Genomic DNA, 27,201 nt, shown 5'->3' on the forward strand with positions numbered 1-27,201 from the left:
GACAAGTTTAAAATTATAAGCATGATCAAATACATTTATACGTAAGACTCAAAGAATAGAGAAGAACAAAGAATATAAGAAACCAATGGGAACCCAAGCCACAGTCAGAAACGGATTCATATTATTAATACAATTTGTAAGTTCACATTTATTTTCTTTACGTGACCTGTACCAACCACACAATTTAAAACATATATGACTTTTGAAGATTATTTATTTATCAACCAGTGAGTTGTTTGTTGAAGTTGGGTTGGCGCAAGACCTTAATGTCGTTTTCTCCACCATATTTCTTATTACATGTTTTTTTTATAAATCGATAATTCCACAAGATTTAATAGGCATTTTAATAAACTTCCTCCGTTCTAATGAGTGGAGTGCATTACATAGTAAGGGCTACACGAGAAGGTAGTTACTTTTGAATGTCTTGCGGTATTGGAAAAATTCCCGTTACATAATCTTCATTATATACAGAAGTTACTCTGTGAAATAGAAACATAAGATAAATTTGCAATATTACTATTTTTTAATATATGTAAATGTAAATATATGGTAAAAAATCCTACTTGACTCTCATATCCCGAAATTTTTTGTTATTTTTTTAATATTAGTTTATATAGAAAAGTGGTTTTGAAAAAATATGTCAAAATTATTTCTAAAGAAAATTGTAACCTCCAGAATGTCGCCTACCTGGACGAACACACATAACGCACGGCAGTAGATATATTCATTGCCTGATTAAAATAACTCTTTAAATTTTGTTTATAAGCTCTTGAATAATATGTAGAACCATAAATATTTAATAAGTTAGGTTATCAGTTAGAAAAAAAGACATATAAATGACCTAAAACACGCTGTGTTACACCCATCACCTCTTAAAAAACAATTTCGCGAAACAAGACTATAATGAAGATATTTATCCATAGTCCTTGGATATGTCTAATGGAATACACTAATTACCTTAAGAATTATAGTTCTCAACTTATTTAAAACTAAATATATAGTGAAAGAAAACCATATAAGATATTTCATAACTTTTATTAAATTATTCACATAATACATCAATTAACATTCTTTTTAATGTTAATAAAATAAATATTGTTTATTGTTAACAGAGTTCAGATGTACCTATGCTGCCATAGTTAACAAGGCAAAATATAGTCAAATTATTTGAACACAAATTCTGATTACACCAAACATGCAGAAATACTCTCCCACACAAGCATACTCATACATCAGAGATCATTGAATATTTCTAAGATTCATGATTTTTTTCCCGAATTTTTATGCATACAAATAGATTATATAACATATAAAAGTTCGAGGTATTTCCTTATTATTTATCAGTATGGCGTGTAATGTCCTCGTTTGTAAGTCCTAAAAATACAAAAATGATTTATTTAAATAGACATTTTAAGTAAAAAATAGGAACAACGTATAAACTAAAAACGAATATTCACTCCTATAATATAATACTCAAGCACAATTTGATATTAATAAATATTATCATTACATATTAATAAAAATCAAATAGTTTTCTCTATACATTGGAAGGACAATGTTCAGCACAACTTATGAGTCTAATAATGTAATACCCTTCTAAATATAACAGAAAATTATAATAAATACATACACTAAATAAAAAGCCTACATTGATTACCAAAATCAAATTTATAGCTATGGCTATTAATCATTTTGAGCAAAAATATTTTTTCATTTTTGAGCATTTTGATACAAAGGCTGTATTAATCCAATTATTGAAAAAATTGTATAGAGTTGAAGTTCCTAATTCACACTTTCGTTACTTGTAGTATCGTTACTTGCGACTCAAAAAGTTGCGACCCGTTCCCTGTATTCAGAGTTATAATTTTTACATTAAAATTAATTCTATACTTTCACAAACTTGTAATTTAGTTATGCCTATAACTGATGACTTGTAATGCTCTTTTGTTTTACATCGTTAAGTATATTAATTTTTATAGGATTTTTCTTCTAGTTTGTGTACGTTTTACAAAGTAATATACGTTTATGATTTTGAAAGATTAAGGCTATATTACTTCTTAGAGAACAATAATCAATTATTGAAGACGACTATACACAAGAGACTTCATACTAACAAATTTAGTAGTAACAATTGCACAAATTTTATGATCAATTTAAAATCTAAAGATCGAAATTAAGGAACTGAATTCGGAATTAAAAAAATAACATAAATCAAATTTGTTTTTGGTTAAAAAACCATTTGTTTAATTTGTAAATTATGTGTATATTATAGCGTGAATAACAAAGCTATCATTATTTTTGTTTTAAAAATATGGAAAATAATTTCTTAAAACTACTTTTCAGATTAGATTGTAGCTCACCTTGAATGACTCGTTGGTTTATAACCGCAGTAGAATGCGCCTCTAGTATTACCCCTCGTTCCTCTAAAAGAAAACCCACTTCTGCTTCTAGGAGGTCGGTTTGTGGTCGATATTCCAGGCCGATTGGTTCGTTTGACCATTACCTAACATATGTCAGATACTAAGATCGTTTTTCAAATTAATTTAAAGATTTTAAGTGGACATACCTTAATTGATCGTCCCCGGAACAATGTCCCGTCCATAGCCATTGCTGTTTGCACCGAGTCCCGATCAGCAAATTCAACATAGGCAAAGCCTTTTGGATGACCGTCAAATTTATTACATAAGATCGCCACACGATTGATCGAACCGCATCCATAAAAATGTTTTTCCAGTTCTGCAGCGGTGGCACCATAATCTACGTTTCCAACGTAAATACAACGATTATCTACTTTTTCATCCAACGACATATATAAACGCCTTGCTAAAAAAAATCATGCAAACTATTAAATTATTTAATTATTATACCATTGACATAGTCAAGTTGATTTTACAAGCACCGTAAATTAGAATATCCGAATTCTCGTAATGATATCTATATTTATAACAATACAATATTTATAAAAATAATTAAGATGACTTAATAAAGTGGAATTGTTTCCTGAATTTTTTTTTTTAATATGCCCTCTATCTCTTGATTTCGACATTCGGCCATTTAACCATATTGCTCTAATGCTATATAAAATTATTACCAGTAAATACTTACTTAAACCAACTGGACACCCCATGTTCATTTGCTTATTTATCTCTCGTTGTAATTGCTTCAATTTTTCTGTTTCCTCTTCACTCTCTTTTACTCTTGCTTTTATTGCATCTAAATCAGGATCGTCAGCACCAATCCCATCTTCATCACCATCATTGAGTGATGTTCCTTTACGTAAGGCATTACCTTCTTCGAGCGCATCTAAATGATCCTCAGTCATTCCTCCAAGAAGTGGAATTGCACTGATCGTTACTTGATTTTCGGTCATATTCTAAAATTATAACATGTCATTAACCATTAGTACTGCAATGAAAGAGACCCCACATGATACCACGCAAATCCCATCCAGAAAATAATTATAGGATTTCAAATATTTTGAAATAAAACAGTGTCATAGATAATATGCAAGCGTTTATCAGTTTGATATATCAATATATTTTAATTAGTAATGAGAATTATATAAAATTATAAGGTTATATATTATAAAAATATTATAAAGTTCAAAAGTTTGAGCGTATTGGGAGAAATCACACATATTAATAATAAATATATACTCTAACCACATACTCTATTTACCCCTAAAGTGAATTTCGATTAAATCTATTCAAAATTATTCATCATTTACTTACTTCGGATGTTTTTGTTTTTAACTAAAGTGATCGCTAAATTTTGTCACACTTTTTCAGGCACGTTTACAAGAATGCCTGATTGATACTACTAAGAGTCTGTCACAGAACATATGATGTGTACAGCACTTGAAAACAGAAAACCACCAAATGGAAACACAGATTTCAAAAATTTTTAATCTCATTTACACTCTAAACTCTTCCAAACCCAGATATATACTAAAGTTAAATCGAGCTCTAAAGTTCTTTTATTTGTACTTTGTATAATCGATATATTTTATTATTAAAACTTTAATTGTTATATGATATATTCAAATAGGAATTGAAAGAAAAGTCGCATATTTGTCTCAATAATAGATTATCAAAAGGATTTGATGTAAACCTGTATATTATTACGACACTAATGCTGGATCATAAAATTGATTATAGGAATTTTGTAGATCCGTATCATCCGTTTGAAAGGGAAAGATGGAGAGTCTGTATAAAGATAGAACTACCTGGCTACTACTATATATATATATATATATATATATATATATATATATATATATATATATATATATATATATATATATATATATATATATATATATATATATATAACATTTTATCTAAATAGAAAACATTTTATCAAATACAATATACATTTTTATTAGCGATTTAATTAATTCAAATAAATAAATTATCCATTAAATAAAATCTTTTTAATACAAAACCACTGCATTTACTACAAAAAAATCACCATATCTCATTTGATAATGCAGAACAGTAACTCATTCCAAGCATATTTAATATAAATTAGCACTTCACACCATCCCCTATAACGTTATATATTGTATTATATATCGTTAGCATTACTTCACAGATTTTTTACTTTTCCGACGTTTTCTACATTTCGGCCAATAAATCACGTCAATTTTGAGTTTATAATGTTTAAATTATGCCACTTCATAATTTATGTCTAAAAAATTGTTTTACTTTGTTATTTAATTATATAAATTACCGTTTAGCAAGCTTAAATGAATGAATCTTTAAAGCTGCGAAATTTATTTAATATTTTTTTTTTGGATATTTACACACCTTACACACAAACTGTATGTACTTGAAATATGCATCCGAATTTTACTGAAAACTGAAAATTTCTTATAAATAAAATGAACATTTTGTTTTATTTAATATATCGTCAGTTGCTAGGTGATCTGTTGAAACTGCTACAAATTTGTGGATTTTTTTGTATCTTATTACTTCCAAAAATTGGTAGTCAGAATACAGCTAATAGAAATAATATCCAGCAAACTGTGTCAGATATGATTTAATATGATATGCAAATTTCACAGGTTTTGCATGATATTGTCAAATATAATTATTTCTAAGAACCATTTTTCCACATTTCTGTACAAAAATAGTTCTTTCATTGAGATCCCAAGTCAAGCACATCAGTTGCATTGTGATTGAATCTACAGAGTTTCGTTCAGTTTAAACGTTGAATTCTAAGTAATCGAACAACTTCATGCACATTTTATTTGACATTAAATTTAGTTTTCAGCTCACGACTTAACTTCTTTATAACTTAATCTTTTAAAACTACTCTTGATAATTTCTTAATTTAGGCTCTACCTTCTCATATCATTACCTCTCCATAATATAAGTCGACGGAAAAGAAAAAAAGTATTATATCTTTAAGACATAATTGATACAAAATAGTTATAAATTTTGATAATATTTCAAGATTATGTTATAAGATATAACTAATAATAACAATTTTGGAATCTTGTGATGCTTTTGTCGGTCGGCAGAAAACTATTTCTAATGATTCTTACGTTGTTAAAACGGCTACTTAAATATTATGTAAAACTATATAAAAACCAATAATAAATTGATGTAATCCTCAAAGTGTTCCTTGAATTGGCATTAGGCACCGTTTGGTAATTTTCCTAATGCTTCCACAGATGTTCGAATGTAACGTCAAGAGGACGTATTTTGGCCGATTTGGCATCAATTTCTGGCAAGTCTCAAGTTATAATTTATACTATATCGTTTGCAACCCTTAGACTAATTTCTTTAATTTACAGTAAATTAAGAATTATCGAAAATATATGAATAAATAATAAAATATATAAATATCTTTGTATAAACGGATAGATAAATAAATAAATAAATAGGCAATAATAAATAGAATAAGTTGAATAAAGTGATATTAAAAAGAAAAAAAAATTAATCTCTGTGGACACACTCATCATTTGATGAAACTTTATTGGCCAACACAAAACACAGTTAAATAATCAAAATATAAATTTTACTGACTCTGAGTATCCCTTCTTCTCAAATAAATCGGTATATATACGGTAAATATAGCTTATATAGTTTTAAGAGAAAATTACATACAAATAAAACTCCCTTTTACACATTATACTTCTTATATATATTATTTATATATTATATTTAGTTGGCCTGTAGTTGACCTATTATAGTTGACTTATAGAAACCTATTTCTTAAGAGAAACATTTAGATTTACCAATTTATCAGCTCTTGCATATCTTCCTTGATATATTACAATGATTATAGCTTTATTCTATGCTGAGAATATGATTCTAGACTACTAAATTTGCATAAAAATAAGGTAACTCTATTAGAACATAATCTCCCGACTAGCTTTAATAATTTGCACCGTCTCTAAGTTCGCCTCGATACAGTTTCGCTTTAATTTAGTAATTATATTTATCTTCCTAGTTTGTTTGAATTTTGCTTCAATAGAAATAATTGAAATGTTAACCAATTGCTTAATAACCAAAATCTTATTAATGTCTAGAAATATGAATTAGGGGATGAAAATTTGATATTTTCTAAAGCTAATATATTTTGAGGACATGATACAATGTAGGATTCATACTTTCAGGCTATTAGAACGGTAGCTATTAGTAATTTCATATTTTGCCTAAAACTATGGTGTTCTCCATGTAAATGATATGGATTTGAAAATAATAAGGTATAATAATAATTTATAAAAAATGATATATAGCGAAGGAAATTGAACAAATAATTTCTGGTTATTAAAAATGATGTATGCCTACTTAATATTAAAAAGATTCCCCTCTGCACATAAGAGGATATCTCCATTTAATGAATCTTAACAGATTTGGGCCTATAAATCACTTAGGGAATGTAAATTTGTGGTTTAGTCAGTCCATAAACAACAACTCCCTGCCATACACTTTACCCTCTTCAAGCTGACCTATTTGATTTTGTTGAACAGATATAAATTGTGAATGGAGACACCTTAAATTTCCTGTATTATTTACTGAATAATTTACCGTCCCTATGATTTATCACGATCCATATAACTGATAATGCAAAAAATACCTTTATTATATCATGTATAGAATATATGACAATTATGTATACTAAATTAGAACCGAAAATAATTAAAATAATACTATTTTAGAGAAAACAAAAAGAACAATAGCATTATATTTTATATAAGGAATATACTTTGATGTTTATATTTTAACAATTTTAATTGCAGCTGTGAGTTTATTTTGAAAATTTTCATTCTAATTATGCATAACATTGTTATGTACTCATTCATATTTTATTGTAGCATTAAGTACTGATGTTAGAAAGAGCCTTTATACCCAATCTTATAATCAGTTAATATATACAATATTAGGAAATAATTTTTGCAATTATATACCTAAAAGCGCGACCTAAAGTCAATCAAGATTATCGCAATATGTTAATAAATTGTATACTAATATGGTGTGCTATGAGATTATCACAATTAAAAATTCATAATGACATCTAATTAGCGAGTAGTTACTAATTTCTATTAACATGCAGTAAATAATAACATTTTAAAGGAAGTAGGATTATATTTATACTGAATGTTCTGTGGATTTGTAAAAAAGAAAGGAATAATAACACCTCAAATGTTTTATCGTGTTTTAATATATTAATTGTTATTTTCAAATAACATAGTATAATAAATATAAATAGTACTACAACTTAAACGAAACCTAAAATCTAAAGATATAATAACCATAAATACGAAATAAAATGTAAATGTACACCTAATCATTGATATATCAAATATAATTCATGACGAACCTAAAAATGATCGTACAATAACTACCAGACCCTTTTTATATAAAAGTTTTATTTATTTTTGAACGGAAATAGATTATCGGAATAGATTATCGCAATATGTTAATAAATTGTATACTAATATTGTGTGATATGAGATTACCACAATTACAAATTCATAATGACATCTAATTAGCGAGTCAGGTTTGTTAATACAAATAACATCAATTCATATATTATGATCTGGGGAATCAATATCAAAATTCCAGTTTTTAATAATTTATGCACTTTCAATGTCTATATTATTAAATTTCATTTTCTTAATTATTTTATTATTGAATCGGCAGAAGGAAATCCTTCGTGATTTTTATTAGCTTTTTTCATTCGATTTTTGGGTTCTAAATAATGCCTTCATCATCATCATCATTATCACAAAACCATAGCCGGCGCTCGAAGAAATTCTCAACCAACACGCCGTTTGAGCCGCAGGACTTTTTCCGCTAAATATTTTTCATTTGTTTCGGAAAATGTTAGTCTCCTATTTTTCAGATCGTTTTTGCTGTATCTTCATCAAAGGTCTATTTGGCGACAGAGGTCTGTGATGAATTAGTTTATTCTTCATTCGAAAAAACAATTCCAAACCATTGCTTTTTGTGACTTAAATGAATTTTTTTTATTACTCTTCGTGAGTCCACAAACTGCCCTATTGGCAATAAGTATTTCTTATGTCTATATTATATATACATGGCATGTAGAAAATCACTTCATTAAGCAATCTTCTGTATAAAATATTATCTTAATTAATTAGTCTTATTCTAAAGTCTACATATGTCCAGTAATCAGATCAGGTGGTGTTAAACGTTTTAGTCTACGCACTTCACTATCACGTCGCATATTTAGCTGATTAGCGAGTACATTGGGATGCACTGACACTCTTTCGAAGTACTTCACACAAACACGTTGAATTACACTCGTTATAGGTTCTAGAAGAATATTGCGTTGTATCACTTTATTTGAAATATAGTACGGAGCATCAACAATGGCACGCAACACCTTATTTTGGAACCATTGAATGATGGATATATTAGATTTGCTAGCGGTACCCCATAGTTGGATTCCATATACCCAAATGGGCTTGAGTATAGACTCATACAGCAATACCTTGTTATCTAATGATAACTTGGATTTGCGCCCGATGAGCCAAGATCTTTGATATAATTTAGTCCCAGTTGTTTCCGTTTAGAAAGTATATGCTTCTTCCAGGTTAGGCGTCGATCTAAGTGCATACCAAGATATTTAACATGCTCTGCTTGGGGGAGTTGACGATGATTGATATTAATTGGTGGACATGTTCTTCTACCCAGGGTAAACGTTATATGTGTGGATTTTGTTTAATTGGCTTTAATATCTTAAATGAATGACATCATTTTTAATACGATATCAGACAAAAATATGTAGCGTTTAACATTGCTATCGCATTTTAAAGATCTCAAGCTTAAAGATCTCAAATAGGAACAGTGATCGGCTGAAATTGGACATACGCATTTATTTATTACAATTTTAGTCAATTTATTTTAGCACAACTACGTTTTAGTACAGATCTAATACAAGTATAATGAAAGGACTACCACTAGGACTCAATTATCTATCGGTACCATAATAATGTTAGATTAAATTTATATCTGTTATATTTACTCCATACTCTCTCCTCCATACTATATATGATATAGAGCTATAAACGTAGTGTTTTATCTACTAGATTACTGGTGTGTATTGAACTATAGAGCAACGCGCTTTTGCAATCGAAACATATTTTGAGAGAAGTAATTCATACGCTGCAGCCGTTCGAAAGTTTTCTTCTGAGTACAATATGCTCCGACTATGAGATGCCCTCAGTAGTGATTTGTTAATAAAGCCAACAATTTTGTTCTCTACATAAACGTCCATTTTAACTGTTTCCTAATTGACTCGATTGATTATTTATTGATTTACATAATTCAGTTAGTGTAAGCTTTATAAGAGCAATGATTATATTTTGCATGCGCTGAAACAACATTGAAACTAGCGTTGAGAACTATCGACTGAAAACAGTCAAAACAGTTGAAAGAAGTTCTATTTTCCTAGGGTAGTATAAACGAGACAGAGATGTATATATATTCATTCGTGTACTAACTTTAAAAAAGAAAAGGAAAAATTATTACTAATTTCTATTAACATACAATAAATAATAACATTTTAAAGGAAGTAGGATTATATTTATACTGAATGTTCTATGGATTTGTAAAAAAGAAAGGAATAATTACACCACAAATGTTTTGTCGTGTTTTAATATATTAATTGTTATTTTCAAATAACATAGTATAATAAATATAAATAGTACTACAACTTAAACAAAACCTAAAAATAAAGATATAATAACCAAAAATACGAAATAAAATGTAAATGTACACCTAATCATTGATATATCAAATATAATTCATGATGAACCTAAAAATAACCGTACAATAACTACCAGACCCTTTTAATATAAAAGTTTTATTTATTTTTGAACGGAAATATTTTTCAATTACAGTTCAGGAATATTATCATGTTCAATATTTTTCACGTGAGGCGATTTCTTCGATGGTTAATTATTTGCCAAGATTTTGAAAAAACTTGTTCCGAAGGAACAGATGTTGCGGGTATAGAGGAATATTTTACGTGTAACTGATATAATTCAGGTAATGTCATTTTATGGACTTGCCAAAAATGCAATAGGTTTTCTAAACGCCCAATAAATAGCATTTCCAAATACTGCTTAATCTGTAAAGTTGCTGCAGTACTTGGAGTAATTACTTCTTTCATTCTAGCCATTTTTTTTATCAAAATATCTCCAGATGTCAATACAATCTTGATCAGTAGTGGTGTCTTGAATTTCGAGTTGCGGAATTAGATTTGTATTTTTTGTTAGAATGGAAATACTTCTTTTTTGATATTTTTTTGTATCGCCTCAGCATTATTTACAATACCTAATCCTGCTCTTTTAAATCTGGGACCTAAAAATGTGGATTTCCCGCATGTCGTGTTCATTTCTAAAGTTGGCAGTTTTTTATTGATGATATCTAATAAACAATTTTGTAAATTTTTTCCCCATTCACTTGTTAAAATCCTGAAAATCATAGAGAATATAAGAAAATGTATTTGTTACAAATATTTAATATACTTTATTCACCTCTTTACCGTTAATATTTTTATAAGAAATTTAACAACTGCTACTGCAAAATATTCTTCAAATCTTTTAGAATCTATGTAATTTCTGAAATCTTCGGAACCTAATTTTAGTTTTCAAGATTTTGGAAAAAGTTTGACAAACAAAAGGCTTGAACAAAAATCGTGAAAGTTTATGAAAAAAGTATTACTTATTATACCAGCCCAAAGTATTACCTATTATGCCAGTCAAGAGTGTCTTACTATTTATCATTTAAAATTTTATTTTTTTGCCCTAGACAAATAGCGTTTCAAGATGCTACTATATTTATTTACAATATATAGATATTCACAAGCAAACTGCTAAAAAAAACATAAAACCACATATATTACATATAAATCTATATAAGCACAAATTCGGCGCATTACTTTCAAGGTCGCGGCTAGGACGACACAGCCAGATTGTTAAAAATCAGTCGAATGAACTAGTAGAACCGATCCTTTCTTTGAGGATATCTTAAGCCCAAAATGTATGACATTAAATTACATACAATAGAAGCAAATAAGCCTAAAAGAAAATATATCATGTAAAATTAACAATATTCTTCATAATTCTGTAGAAAAGTAATCATGTATATATATTATGAAATGTGAAAGGCTTTAAAACACTAAAATTATTATTTCACTTAAAAAATACTATTATTAGACTATTTTACGGAAATAAAAGGCGACTTGTTGATCGGTGATTTTTAACGGCCTGAGATATTTATATATTAGAAATCCGACCAAACTCATGTGACACGTTACACCATTCGGTCTTAAAACATTTGGACCTTACATATAGCTGCGATTCCTTGAATAATAGTAACAGTTGCATTCTTAACGAAATAACCACAGAGATGTAGATGATTGTTATCCCATCTAGACAGGTTTAGAACCATAACCATAAATTATAAAATTACTTCCGATCGTCGCCCATGCCTTCATTCTCTAATTTGCGTCTGTTAATTTTATAAATAACACTATTTCTACCCAAATTTCCAATATTCTAGGGATGAAAAATTGAAGTACAGCAATCCGCCTTTGATGGCCGTTCGCATTGAATCGCAAGCTTCTGTTTAAATTCCAGTAGAATATGTTAATTCACAGCAAGTTCAGTCTGCCTTTACCCTGAACTAGGATGCATGTACTGGAAACCACAGCCAGATTTTCAGAGCATAGATGTTATTTATAATGTATATACGTCTTATAATAGTTTATGGCTACAGTGCTGTAAGCACCTTCAATCTATCTTTTCTAACTTTACAACTTCAGTTACGGCAATTTTACCCAAATTCCACGTAATTACACTAACTAAAGTTTGAGAGAATTACCAAATCCAACACCAATTTTCTTTTCTTGATAATTAATATAATTTAGATTAATTGAATTAATTCAAAAGAAAATAGACTTATGCTCTGAGAATACTACGGTCTCCGAAATATGTGAACACAAAAACTATTATATTTTATTGAAATAAAATATTTAAAAAAAAACCCGACTTCATAAAATAAATAAGGAACTCATTAAAAAGAAAAAATAATCAAACTTATAATTTTAACACAAAAAAAACGTACTAAAATATAATATTTACATAATGATCGTTACAATAACTAAATAAAAACAAAGAAAAACTTTATTTAACCTATCTACTACACAGAGTTTATATTCTACTACATAGACACAATTTAGCTTAAAACCTATCTAAACCTATTAATCTATCTTATATATAAAAATGAATCGCAAAATGTGTTGGTAAGCGCATAACTCAACAACGCCTGGACCAATTTGGCCAAATCTTTTTTTAAAATGTTCGCTGAAGTTCAAGGATGGTTTTTACGGCGAGAAAAATTAGAATTATTGCTGGAAAAACCCTAAAAATAGCCCTTTTATATATAAAAATGAATCGCAAAATGTGTTGGTAAGCGCATAACTCAACAACGCCTGGACCAATTTGGCCAAATCTTTTTTTAAAATGTTCGTTGAAGTTCAAGGATGGTTTTTACGGCGAGAAAAATTAGAATTATTGCTGGAAAAACCCTAAAAATAGCCCTTTTCTTTTTCCCATACAAATGATTTGTAACTAAAACGTAGTCAATTTGAGCATTATTGCTATGGTGTAAAGTTCATATTAAATTACAAGCACTCACTGTTGTCTAAGCAATGTAGGTGTGTTCCTAACGTCAAAGATCATATCTATCAAAACAATGTGCGTGTGTGCGTTGGAGCACAGAATACATAGTTGGAGGAGTTTAATGTCGCGTTCCGAAACTCGCGTTTCTTTTGTATTGGTTTCGGCACGCGAGATAAAATGCATCAGTTTCCACGTCATTACATCAGTCAAACAAAAATCGCGTTACCAACAGTGTTTTATTATTTTTAATATCCAAATTTTAAATAAATAAAACAATTCGTACGGCTTAAAAGGATTTGAGTTCAAGTCATATCAAATTTAAAAAAAAAAGTTGTCTGTTACAGATGACTTTTGACAGATGACAGATGAATTGTCAACTGATACACGAAACAAATTCGTATATCGTGTTTTGTGCAGAGTGTTTAGTTAGTTAATGTTTGTTTAGTTCGTGATTAGTGAAAAAATAATTTATATTTGATATGCCTCCTATAAGACGAAGCAATTTAGGTAGAAGAACCAGAAATGCTATAAACCAAGCTAATTACCGATCTAATCGTACTGCACAAGAACGTGACGACGGAAATGAACGTGAAAGAATTCGGATATCACAAACGCGTGAAGCGAGAGCGCGACATTCAACTAATAATCGCGCAAGTTTGAATCGAGCTGCTTTCAGTTACGATGTGTCAATTGACTACAGTAACTACCAATGTGTTGTTATTGGTTCTATGAACTTGGTTTGCTCACACTGTAAGGCATTAAAATACAAAAACGAAGCCAATGGATTGTGTTGCGCAAATGGTAAAGTGAAATTGATACCATTGGATCCACCACCAGAACCATTGTACTCATTGGTTTTAGGAATAGGAACAGATTCTATACACTTTTTGACACATATCCAACAATATAACAATTGCTTTCAAATGACTTCATTTGGGGCAACAAATGCAGTTCGGGAAAATTTTATGCCAACTTTCAAGGTATGTATTATAGCAGTTACTCATAATTATTTTAGCGAACAAAATTTTCTGTCACCAAAGTTAAGATGTGTTACTAATCTTCAATTTCTTAATCATTACGAAATATATCACTTAGTCATCATATTATATGGTGATTCAGTTTCAGTGACACTTTTATTATATTTTATATTTGATAGATATTAGTTAAAACTAAATATATACTTTTTAAGATCAAATATTATTTAAGTTTGATCACTGACAATCCATTAATTTATACCACACCATAATATTTTTTTTATTTACAGATACAAGGGCAAATATATCACAGAGCAGGTTCACTGTTACCAGTGTCAGATAGCGACAACAAATTCCTGCAAATTTATTTTATGGGCAATTCACCACAAGAAATTGATCTGCGTTGTGCACATAACAATTTAGTAAAGAGGTCTATTGTAGAACAATTACAAACTTTATTTCATCAACACAATCAATTGATTATATTGTTTAAAACTGCCCTGGATCTGATGCCATCCGATAATCACAAAATTGTAATCAGAGCTGATAAAACACCTGCAGGTCAACATACAAGACGTTTTAATGCACCAACTATTGATGAAGTTGCTATCGTTGTAGTTGGAGAAAATTTGGAATCCCGTGATATTGTTTTACATCGTCGGAATGATCAATTACAACGTATAAAGGAAACACACCGCTCATATGATGCACTGCAATATCCCATTATATTTTGGCAAGGTGAAGATGGCTACGATTTATCAATAAAAATGATAAATCCCATTACAGGTAACTAAAATATTAGTTTAGCTATGGCGATAATATCTCAGTCACTATATTATGTATTTTAATTTTATATTTGAATGTTATTAAAACAAAATCTGTTTACAGGTTCTGAAACCAACAAAAAAGTCAGTTCAATGAACTATTATTCATACCGCCTAATGATTCGGGAAAATGAAGATAATCACATATTGAAATGTCGGCGATTATATCACAAATATGTTGTTGACATGTATGTTAAAATTGAAACGGAGAGATTAACATTCATCAGGTTGAATCAAACCAAACTCCGATCTGAAGAGTATATTCACCTTCGAGATGCGATTAATACTGATGGAAATGCACAGAATGTCGGTCGGATGACTATTCTTCCAGCAACATACATCGGAAGCCCTCGGCATATGCACGAATATGCTCAAGATGCCATGTCGTATGTTCGTCATTATGGTACAGCAGATTTGTTCATCACATTTACATGCAATCCGCAATGGATAGAAATTAAGCAGGAGTTATTCCCTGGGCAATCACCCATTGATCGTCATGAGATTACAGCCAGAGTCTTTAGACAAAAGTGGAAATCTTTAATGAATTTCATCGTAAAACATAATGTGTTTGGTGAGACACGCTGCTGGATGTATTCTGTGGAGTGGCAGAAACGAGGATTGCCACATGCACACATTTTGATTTGGTTGGTTGAAAAGATAAGGCCAAATGAAGTTGATGTAGTGATATCAGCTGAAATCCCTAATGTACAAGTAGATCCTGGATTGCATGAGGTAGTTATCAAAAACATGATACATGGTTCCTGTGGAACTCTTAATCAAAATTCACCGTGTATGATGGATGGTAAATGTTCAAAACGATATCCACGGACATTAATATCGGAAACAATTACTGGTAATGACGGTTATCCATTATATCGTCGCAGATCGACAGCAGACAATGGAAAATCAACAATTGTCAAATTAAATCAACAAGATATTGAAATAGATAATCGTTGGATTGTTCCATATTCACCCATTTTATCAAAGACATTCAAAGCACACATCAACGTTGAATCTTGCCATTCAGTGAAATCGATTAAATACATTTGCAAATATGTAACCAAAGGGAGTGATATGGCTGTGATTGGAATTGGTGCAGAGAATTCTAATGATGAAGTTACCCAATACCAAATGGGCCGCTATGTCAGTAGTAATGAAGCAGATTGGCGAATATTTTCTTTTCCTATTCATGAGAGACATCCTTCTGTTGTTCACTTAGCTGTGCATTTAGAAAATGGACAAAGAGTGTATTTTACAGCACAGAACGCAGTACAAAGAGCTGCCCAGCCACCATCTACCACATTAACCAGTTTTTTTGAGACATGCCAAAACGATGATTTCTCACAAACATTGCTATATTCTGAAATGCCAAAATATTATACCTGGAATCAATCCTCAAGGAGATTTATACGACGGAAACAAGAAAACAAGTTCCAGAATATACAGATGTATATTCCACCGATGCGATTGGCCGGATTTATTCAGTACATCCAAGCAATGATGAATGTTTTTATTTACGACTGCTATTAGTCAATGTACGTGGCCCAACATCATTCCAACAGTTACGAACTGTTGATGGTGAATTGTGTGGATCCTACAGAGAAGCCTGTAAACGTTTGCAATTGCTTGAAAATGACGCTCATTGGGATCAAACTCTCAATGATGCTGTAATATCATCACACGCTCATCAAATACGAACATTGTTTTCTATAATCATATCTACATGCTTCCCATCAAACCCAATTGATTTGTGGATAAAGTACAAAGATTATATGTGTGATGATATTTTGTATCAAATACGGAATAGAATGGGAAATCCAAATATACAAATAAGTGAAGATATTTACAATGAAGCATTGATTTCAATTGAGGACATGTGCTTGATAATGTCAAACAAACTATTAATTCAATTAGGCCTGACCGCGCCCAATCGTCCAATGCATGACGCTTTTAACCAAGAGTTGCATCGAGAAAGACTGTATGATCTCAACGCTTTGAAAGAATTAATTCAAACAAATCTTCCACTGTTAAATGAACAACAGAAGTATGTATTTGAAACTCTTATGAAAGTAACAAATGATGAAACTGGAGGGATTTACTTCTTAGATGCACCTGGTGGTACAGGAAAAACTTCTTTGATTTCATTAATATTAGCAACAATTCGCTCACAAAATAAAATTGCACTTGCACTCGCTTCGTCGGGATTCGCAGCAACTTTGCTTGAAGGTGGTCGAACAGCCCATTCAGCACTAAAATTGCCATTAAATATGCAAAGCAATGAAACTCCAACCTGCAACGTTTCGAAGAACTCTGCAATGGCAAAGGTTTTGCAGCAATGTAAATTGATTGTTTGGGATGAATGCACGATGGCACATAAAAAATCTTTGGAGGCTTTAGACAGAACCTTAAAAGATCTACGTAGCAATAATAACCGATTTGGTGGTGCAATGATTTTATTAGCAGGAGATTTTCGTCAAACATTGCCAGTGATTCCACGATCAACGCCAGCTGATGAACTCAATGCATGTCTAAAGTCCTCCAATTTGTGCAACTTCATTTAAGCAAGAATATGCGTGTCGAGTTGCAAAATGACCAATCTGGAAACATATTCTCTAAACAACTCATTGACATTGGTAATGGCAAATTTCCTATAGACATGTTGACTGGCTGCATTAACTTTCCTCAAAGTTTTTGTCAGTTAACTCGATCAAAAGATGAACTTATTCAGAAGGTGTTTCCAGATGTTTCTCAAAATTACAGAAACCATGATTGGTTGAGCGAACGAGCTATACTGGCTGCAAAAAACATAGATGTAAATGAATTAAATTTCAAAATTCAAGAACAAATTACAGGCGAATTGAGGATATATAAATCAGTTGATTCGGCTACTAATCAAGATGATGTAGTCAACTATCCACCGGAATTTTTAAACTCGCTGGATTTGCCAGGATTGCCACCTCACAATCTTCAATTAAAGGTTGGATCGGTGGTTATAATGTTGCGAAATATCAACCAACCGCGTCTTTGCAACGGTACACGGTTAGCGATAAAAAAATTACTAAACAATGTGATAGAAGCAACTATACTCAAAGGAAAGTATAAAGGAGAAGATGTTCTCATACCGCGCATCCCAATGATTCCGACTGATGTGCCATTTGAGTATAAACGACTACAGTTTCCAGTGCGGCTTGCTTTTGCTATGACTATAAACAAGTCCCAGGGGCAATCATTAAGTGTTTGTGGTATTAATCTAGAAAACCCATGTTTCTCACATGGTCAATTGTATGTTGCCTGTTCCCGTGTTGGAAAACCATCAGATTTGTTTATCTATGCGCCAGGTAATCAAACAAAAAACATCGTATACCACAAAGCACTACAATGATAATAATAATAATAATTATGATTCACATGATTAACAATAAAGCGATTACTTACTTTTCAATCCTTATATATGTTTTATTTAATTATTTTTTATTCACAACGCCCTATCACCAGGGTGATGGTTCTGTTCAGGAGAATTTTTTAAAATACGTAGGCACAAAAACTGCCACATTACAAATCTTTTTGACAGGACGATGTCTGTCGGGTCAGCTAGTTTACTATATTATTTTAACTACTACCAAATGATCACTTTGTAGTCGGTACGAGCAATAAATTAGATTTGTTTTTTTCGTAATTTAATGTTGTGTATATATCACAAAATCATATTATTATATTTGTATCGTTTGATCAGATTCTGACTATATACAGTTGAACATAGATCCTCCTCCTTTTTTGTTTCAGTCGGTTAAAAAATAAGCGACCTCTTGAACGGCGCTATAGAACTACAGTGATAGTGATAGTTTTTACCTATCAGAAAACAAACCAAATCTATTTCACTCGTTACCCCAATCAGCCTTAAAACACTTATCTCTTGCACATGGCCTAGACTTACGACTATAGTCGTAACAGTTGCACCATATAACATTTGTTCATACAATCGGAAAAGTACTTAAAAATTGGTGGAAAGAAAAGTCTCCTCTTACCAACTATGGGTTTATCTGGACTGGGCTTAAAGTTTAACGTGGGCTCCGAACCACGGTCCTCAGGATTAAACGTACCGACTGGCGAGTGACCAACTTTAGAATTAGAAATCATCCCAGACAACATACGGTCTTACCCAGCCTGGTTACTGGCGTGACTGGGATCATTTTCCTTGTCGGATTTTACACTCTTGCCTAGAACATTCACAAATTACAAACAATCACACAACAATCACAAACATAAATTTCAATCACAAACATAAATTTAGGACCATGCCCCGGCGGGATTCGAACCCGCGGCTATTGCGAGAGTATCCATCGCCATTACCACTGCGCCACCAAGCCGACGAATAAATACTTTTCTAAAGTTTCTTTTGTTTTATTTCAACACTTTCAAATTTAAATAAAGCCCATTGAGCACACTCTATTCATATTTCAAATAGATATATTCACAAATTAAACAGACTTAAAAGTTAATTAAAATTTAATTCCGCCTGCACCAGTATAAAACGTATATCGATTCCCTCTTTTATCCCAAAAGTACATTTTACCAAAGCAAATCAGCTATTAAACAAGCTACGACAAAAGTGCGCCATAGTTGACTTTGTTAATCCTTTTACCGGATTACGAAAGCATTAATAAAATGCCGCCATTCGTCTCCACACCGTTCCGATTCGGGGCCAAAAGCAGCCCCGGCTGCCGATTAAGCCGTCTTATCTCGGTTTTATAACATTCCTAATTACTTCGCTTTGTAATGAGATCCGCAGTAATTACCCATTAAAAATTTATTAATTTTCTTAGCGCGACGATAACCGAATTTGATTTATTAATTGTGGTTTGGTTTCAGCACCATTTTCCTTAAAAGTGCCGTCGAGTTGAAATGTTTCTATTGCAGCGTAAAACTTTTCTTCATTTACAGCGCCGTTTCATTGAAAGTGGGACAAGACAGTGCTGTAAACTTTAGGTTTACATGGGTTTGCTCTCGAAAAATAATAATTGTACAATATTATTTTCTTCTCCACGGACTGGAAATCTCTAGAGTTTTTGATCTATTTTACGAAGATTGCCTTTTACACTTCAAAATTAGGCTATACAAATTCTATTCAACAACTGTTTGCTTTTTGATTATTTTATCGTATGAGCCTTATTAGTGTTGTAACAGGTCAACTTTTGAACCCCAGCAGATGAGAACGATTCGTAATGTTATGCTCTGAACTCAGAATTGAGAAACTCTATCCGTTGTCAAATTGGACCTAGTTTTCGAATTCACGCATCAGCTGATGACGTTTCATTAATCTTCATTTGGAACTTGTTTTGTGCCGTAGTTGGAACGAAAAGTGTGAAAATGTAGAGACGACGTTTCAAAGGCAATTTATCGCATTTTGTTACGTTTATGTATGTTATATGCTTGATAAATGCGGAAAAAATATGACAAATACACTCAAAGATGTATATTTACGATGTAAACAAGTCATTGGTACCGAGATTTGTAACGCATGCTGAATAAAGCTTTACAAGTGGTCACTAGATGAAAATATATACGTTTCATTTACTGCGCCAACTATATCGAGAGATAAACTCATATAGATGATTGCTACTGTTTCTCGATGAATGTCAGCGATATAAATGCAAAAAAGCACAATATAAATATCCCGACATATCATCATTGTCGAAGCCACTTTCACGTACAGATAATGATCAATTCCTAATTTCTCTTGAACAAGTGTTCAAGAGAACTTCTGTCTTCATCAAAGGCGAGCAACAAAGCGATAATATATTAGATAATATATCAGTGTATATATTCGAAGGAATATTTTTTTATTTATACATGACTCACGCAAAGTTTAAAAAATACGTAAAGTTTGATGAAGGCGCAGATAGAAATCGTTTCAAAATGTTTTTCATAATTTTTCATAATTTTCTTAGTAACCATAAATCACCAAATTACAAGCAAGTAACCGACAATTTCTTGCAAAATTAGCACAAATTAGAACTCAAATGTCTCTCAATATACACTTTATTCATTCACATCTTGATTCTTTTACACAAATCTTGGTCAAGACGAGCAAGGAGAGCGACTGCACACAACGGAAAAGCGATACAAAGTATTTAGAGACGAAGGCACGAAAACGATTACTGTTCGACCCTAATGCGTGAAAAAATTCTCAATCAGTATAAAAGACTCAGTTCAACCTCTGTTCACTTCTGATTTATAATTTTTAGTTCAGTAAATGCCCGTTAATGATCAAAAAATAGTAAAATTATGTATTTATTGGATATTTCAAACAGCCAGTGTTTGAATTATTGATTCAGATTCAGCTCCCTAAATTACCTTATAAACAGCTTTTGATTACTCAGGTTCAAAACCGTGTACACTTGTGTAAACTGCGTCAAAAATATCGTTTCTCAAGTTACAAAGTTAATTAATTCAACGGCTTTTATGAAATTAACTCGACTGTTGATGAGCACCATCCAAAACTCTATATCTAGTTTTCTGACAACTATCAATAACAGGTTGCTAACTTTAGTCGCAGTCGTTTAAATTGCATGTATTTAGTATTATGCTAATATTTAAGCTCCAAAATTATATTCTCGCGTTAGATCAAACACAGTTTCATGCTAATGGAACTAAACACCATAGTTTTCTCTAAAAACTATCTGCAACATAGTGACAGGTGAATCATAGATCTAAGCTTATTCTAGACAGTTCTGCTAACTTCGTCCAGTGAATCTAAAATTTATCTCTCCCCACTCAAACACACATAAGAAAATTCATCAAAAATCTGTCCAAAAGATGTTTTGTAAGAGTTTAGTAGCATGTTGAATAATATATATATTATAGAATAATATAAACTAACAGTTAAATTCGGTGGTTTTGATATTTCGCTACATAAAATAATAGTTTTCCTTTCAATTTGACAATATATTCAATGCAGAGTTATTCAGTGTATTCAAATAATAATCTTGAAACGCTCAAAATTGCATTTTCGATGTTCATTACTTTTGTTGTTTCATTTGAGAATATCTGCTGTCGAAACTAACCATATTAGATAAAAACTAGGTGCTAACCCATCAATAGAGTCATCTAATTGAAAACCACTGATAGTGATGCTACTCAGTTATAGCTTAATTATCGGTTTTAGTTTCAACATTTCAAAAATTATAATTTTATAGTAATAGCAAGAAACAAACTGAATTGAACCAATGAATTGAAAAACTGGAAACCCAGCTTAAACAGTAATGGAACATTCAGACACCTTAACAGTTAATTAATCAACTGCATTGGGATATTTACATGCGATGAGGCCCGATAGGAAGACCCATTGCTAACACACGAATTGACTGAAAACGCCATTTCGTATGTAGTGTTGCAAAAAATACCAGCAATGGCTAGTAACAGACGCAAAGTTACTATTTACTTGACAGCGCTCGCCACACGTTATAAGAATTGTGAAGGACTGTTATAGTTCGAATAGGAAGCCATTTTTGCAACCTGATTTATGTTAGATGGTCTTCAGACCACGTAAACCACGTGAACGGAGCAACGTTTCCTTGATGGGGTATTGCTAAAGGACGCCACGCGATTTCCAGGGAATAATGAACTAATAGGGTAAGTAGACTAACTAGGGAAGAAAAAGCATCAACGAACCTACGATACCATGAACACATACTAACAAATCCCCCGATTTCTGTAGAAGTTAGAGGACGGGAATAATTGACCCAACCTTCGCAGCAGTTTACATTTCCTAAAGTTTACAATTATGTTAGCATTCTTCAATAATCGTGTTAAATGTCGTCTAGAAGATATGAGGCTCGTGCTTATGTCCAAAAGTTAAATTCACCACTCTCTTTTCATGCGTCTGTGCTGCATTACACAAACCAAAAGATACTGCCCTAAAACCCAGCAATTTAGCAACCTTTATTTTTTGTTCTAGTCTAAAACTAGGCGGTGGAATGCATGACGCATACCTGGTCGCGGAGACTTCCCCTGGAGTGACGAGTTGGACCGGATTATGTGAGTCTGCCTCTGGGCTTACCAATACACTAAACCGAAACCGTCTCACAGTTGACCCCTGTGGATCGCTACTGCTACTGCATTAAACTTGGGGATATGGCACTCGCTGATCGGGCAGCCGTTATTGGACACGAGGATCCGGCGATTCTATTGATTCGTGAACCTGAGTTAACACACAACTGGATACTGTTGTATGGGGGCAAAAGTTATGACTGTAGCGACGGATGAGGTCGTTTCAGCCTGAAAAAGGTGGGGAGTTTAGCGGTGACGCGGTGCTAAGCTCCCAGCATGTCGACCAGTTCGCGAACAAGCGCGTATTCAGAAGAACTTGAGCTGAGTTGTTGTTTGTGGAATGATTGAGATATGAAGTGCTTGATTTCTGGAGTGTCAGTATCCCTATGAATTTGATTATTTCTGACAAACCATGGAGCGTTTAATATTCTTCTGAGGAGCTTATTTTGGAAAACTTGAAGACCTTTGACCTGGTTAAGTGTAACAAACTTGAAGTAGACATTAGATCCGTAGAGGATTACGGACCGAATTAACATCTTGTAAACTAAGCATTTGATGGAGATGGGAAGGCTGCTAGAAGGGCATATCAGAGAAGATAGCAGGTTTGCTATCCCCGAAACTTTCTGGATTGCTTTCTGGATTTGGGAATGCCAACCGAACCGCCGGTCGAAGTGAAGACCTAGGTACGTCACGTGATCCAGCCATGGAATTATTGCGGTGTCGATGAATGTGCTCTTGTCTCGGCAGATCTGAAATAAAGAGATTAAATAAGGCTGGGGCCAGCGGGGAACCTTGAGGTACGCCAGCATCGATTTGTTTACGGCTGGAAAGTGATTCCCTGATCTTAACCTGGAAAGATTTGTCCGAGAGATAGGACTTGATGAGAGTGGTTAAGTCTTCTCGGAGGCCTAACCGCACGCACTTTGCAATCAAACCATCGTGCTAGACCTTGTCGAAGGCTTTGGTTCGGTCCAGAAGTACTGCTCCAAGTTTTTTTACGTTGGTTAAGAGCGTGATGGATGTGTGCGGCCAGACGGGTAGCCTGATGGACGGATGAGTGGTGAGCGCGAAAGCCGAATTGTTCATCTGGAATGATGTTGTTTTCCTTTGTGAAAGAGGTGAGAGCGTAGAGTATTGCCCTCTCGGCAAGCTTCGAAATGGCACTGAGAAAGCTGATAGGCCTGTAGGCAGATGGAGATGATTTTGCTCCTTACTTGGGGATAACCGCTAAATGTGCGTGTTTCCAAGACGCCGGGAAATGTTGCAGTCTCATGATGGAATTAATGATGTTTACCAGTTTTGCGAGCTGCTTATGCAGGAGCTTTTTTAACTGGGTAATCAATATTCCGTCGAAACCTGGAGATTTTTTGGTTTGAAGTTTGCCTATCATAGTCTCTAGAGACTTTGGAGACACGAAATGGTTGAGAAGAAAGGCTGGGGTTACAGGTCTTTTGACGGAGTTGGATTCGTTGATGACAGTGTCATTGTCTTTAGTGTTCTCTGCGGGTGGGAAGAATTTTATCTGAGCTTCATAGGTCTCATTTTCTTGGTCAGTAACTGCAAAGTTTCCTGTAACCGCTGACTTCAGGGAGGGATGACATTGTGCGTCCTCCTCACGAGGCATTTGGAGACACGCCAGAAGGAAGAGGGGCCAGCCTTTGGTCCGCGAGAATGAGTTCCATTTCATTGCTCGCCAAGACGAGACGGCCACCCTTAACCCCTTACATGCTCTGTTCCCTACCTTTTGTCTGCAGCATCAAGGGTGAATCGAGCTAATCTGCATAAACCGTTTTTGATGCGAATTTCTCTTTAAGAGAAGCGGAAAGGTTCTTTTCACACGGTTGGGGTTGTGATGAAATTTCGACTGTGGCAGATTAGTGAGCAGACTGAATATCACGAGTTAGCTTGAGTACGACTTCCTCGAGCTGTTCCGGTGTGTTAATTTTCGGAATTGGATCGGATTTCAGGAGAAGAGATTGGTAATTATTCCAGTAGGTCTATTTCCTGAATCTTGTGAGTGGGACCTGAGCGATGGCGCAGTTTCCGAGTTTGAGAAGGACCGACGATGATCAGAGTCTAGTTCGTCAAGGACTCGAACTTCGGAAGGGCGATTTACGTGTTGAAAAATAAAGAAATCAAGGACTCTTGCTGCGCCTTGAGAAACTGTACTGGGGTGATGGGTGAACTTAGCAACCATAACGCCTTCCAATACATCAAAATAAAGAAATAATATAATTGAGTAAATAAGTAAGGTAATATAACCATGTTATCCTGAAGTACACAAGAAGGCTGTTAGCATTCTGAAGTAAATAGAGCAAAAATATATTGAAAAAATTGCTGCTCAAATTAACGCCAAGGACTTCTATTAAACGAATATAAAACAAATATGGATTAATCAAAACATAAAATAAGCATCGAAAAAAGTTATTTCGTTTTTGTTGTCACGATTTAAAAGGGAAGGCTGGTATTGATAGTGTTCTGTAGGTGGAAGATGATATTTTTAACCGACTTCGAAAAAGGAGGATTTTCTGTGTTCGATTGTGAATTTTTGTATATTCACCGATTTCTCCGTCCATCGTGAGCTGATTTTAAAATTATATTTTTATTCAAAAGAGTGCACTTCCGAAGTGGTCCCAATGGAACCAAACCAGAATCTGTAGGGAGGAAGGGCAGTAAATCGGGCGATACACTCAAATTTCAAAGGCACATACCAAGTTTTTACATATTTTCTATCTAAAATAACCAGATATATGTAGCGGAAGTCGTTCAGTGCAAAAGCCATTCAGTTTGCGTTTTAAGCAGTAACTGTAGCATATAAAACCTCGTAGAAATATTGTATACAACTGCTTCTATGGTGTAATGGTTATAATATTTAGCTTCTAAACGAAGACCGTGGGTTCAATTCCCGGTAGGGACAATAACATTTTGTTGTTGTTTAGTTAGAACATTTGTCAAATCATCTGGACTAGGAGCAAACCCCGGGGCCTGAGGCGCTCCTTATTTTCAATCATTGTTTATTCCTATTTTTCCTAATCCGGGCTGCACCTTAACTTGGTCTATACACTGTAATAATAAATAAGATAACTGCATAATTTATTGAGTAAATATCTAAAAACTAAACAGAAAGAAAAAAAATTATTTTTAACTAAATAAATGAAGCGACTTCAAAAAATAAATAAGGAACTCACTAAAAATTAAAAAATAGTCAAACTTAAATTTATAACACCAAAAAAACCTTGTGAAGTAAAATATGTACATAATAATCGTTGTAATAACTAAATAAAAATAAACAAAAACCTTATTTAACCTATCTACTACACGTATTTTATATTCGGCTATATACATACAACTTAGCTTAATACCTAGTTACCTAAACCTATTTATCTATTTACAAAATTATTTTAACTACCACCTACTAATCACTTTGAAGTTGGTGCCGAGCCCAAACAATACAAAAATAATAATATAATTTTATAACATATCCAAAAAATTAAATTGCCAACAAAACAAATCTAAATTAATATAACTGTTTGGGGTCTGCAGCGTCTTCAAAGTAGTCAGTTGATATTAGATAAAAAAGGTTTGTAAATAGATAAATAGGTTTAGGTAGCTGTTAAGCTAAATTATGTGTATATAATAGAATATAAAATAAGTGTAGTAAATAGGCTAAATAAAGTTTTTGTTATTTTTATTTAATATTACAATGATTATTAGTTACAAATTGTATCTTAAAAAGTTCGATTATTTTTTAATTTTTATTGATTTCCTCGTTTAATTTTTGATGTTGGTTCAATTTTTCGTTAAAAATAATTTTTTTTTGTATATTTCCTTAATTTCTGAATGTCATCATCGGATTTTATCTGTGCTAGTGTTATTATTTTTTCTTAGAATTCTGGTGACCAGTTTCTTCAATGTTGCTCTTCAGTTTTTTCTCAGGAAGTATTCAAGCTACCCTCCACTTTAACTGTTCTTATATAAATTTTAGCCAATTGGATTAAATAGTACTTAACTTAATAATACTTAAATAGTTACATTTAGAGTTTTTCATTTTTACATATAGCAAATAGTGGCTAATTTTCACAGCATTAGACTTTTGCGTTCTGGAGTTCCTTTACTAGAAGTGGGTGAACTAATTTGTTAGTAACAATATAATGAACTAATCACCACATCGACTTGTGACTTCTGG

The 27,201-nt window shown here is 32.4% G+C and overlaps 2 protein-coding genes across 2 annotated transcripts; one reads left to right on the forward strand and one right to left on the reverse strand.

Moving 5' to 3' along the window:
• Positions 1-1,340: 1,340 nt before the first annotated feature.
• LOC143206232 (polyadenylate-binding protein 2-like) lies at positions 1,341-11,982 on the reverse strand. The gene is made up of 6 exons (XM_076419033.1): positions 11,958-11,982; positions 11,834-11,916; positions 3,106-3,373; positions 2,567-2,823; positions 2,361-2,503; positions 1,341-1,374 (listed from the first exon to the last, which is right to left on the reverse strand). Exons 1-6 carry the CDS (start codon positions 11,980-11,982, stop codon positions 1,341-1,343), a joined length of 810 nt encoding a protein of 269 aa, XP_076275148.1.
• Positions 11,983-13,569: 1,587 nt separating this feature from the next.
• On the forward strand, positions 13,570-26,993 carry LOC143206379 (uncharacterized). The gene is made up of 5 exons (XM_076419046.1): positions 13,570-13,969; positions 14,030-14,148; positions 14,433-14,928; positions 15,031-15,479; positions 26,904-26,993. The coding sequence occupies exons 1-5, from the start codon at positions 13,648-13,650 to the stop codon at positions 26,991-26,993; spliced, it is 1,476 nt and encodes a 491-aa protein (XP_076275161.1). The 5' UTR covers positions 13,570-13,647.
• The last annotated feature ends 208 nt before the right edge of the window (positions 26,994-27,201 follow it).

Source organism: Rhynchophorus ferrugineus, unplaced genomic scaffold (genome assembly GCF_030347505.1).
Source record: "Rhynchophorus ferrugineus isolate W39M unplaced genomic scaffold, kcgeb_rfMv2 rfM1, whole genome shotgun sequence".
NCBI classification, from domain to species: domain Eukaryota; kingdom Metazoa; phylum Arthropoda; class Insecta; order Coleoptera; family Curculionidae; genus Rhynchophorus; species Rhynchophorus ferrugineus.

Excerpts from the sequence above, each read along its gene's own strand:
- LOC143206379 (XM_076419046.1), top strand. The coding sequence starts at position 13,648 with ATGCCTCCTATAAGACGAAGCAATTTAGGTAGAAGAACCAGAAATGCT. Across the intron at positions 13,970-14,029 it reads TGGATTGTGTTGCGCAAATG|GAATAGGAACAGATTCTATA; the intron begins GTAAAGTGAAAT and ends CATTGGTTTTAG. Across the intron at positions 14,149-14,432 it reads ATTTTATGCCAACTTTCAAG|ATACAAGGGCAAATATATCA; the intron begins GTATGTATTATA and ends TTTTATTTACAG.
- LOC143206232 (XM_076419033.1), bottom strand. The coding sequence starts at position 11,982 with ATGAAGGCATGGGCGACGATCGGAA. Across the intron at positions 3,374-11,833 it reads TCAAGGAATCGCAGCTATAT|AATATGACCGAAAATCAAGT; the intron begins GTAAGGTCCAAA and ends TTATAATTTTAG. Across the intron at positions 2,824-3,105 it reads GGGGTGTCCAGTTGGTTTAA|CAAGGCGTTTATATATGTCG; the intron begins GTAAGTATTTAC and ends GATTTTTTTTAG.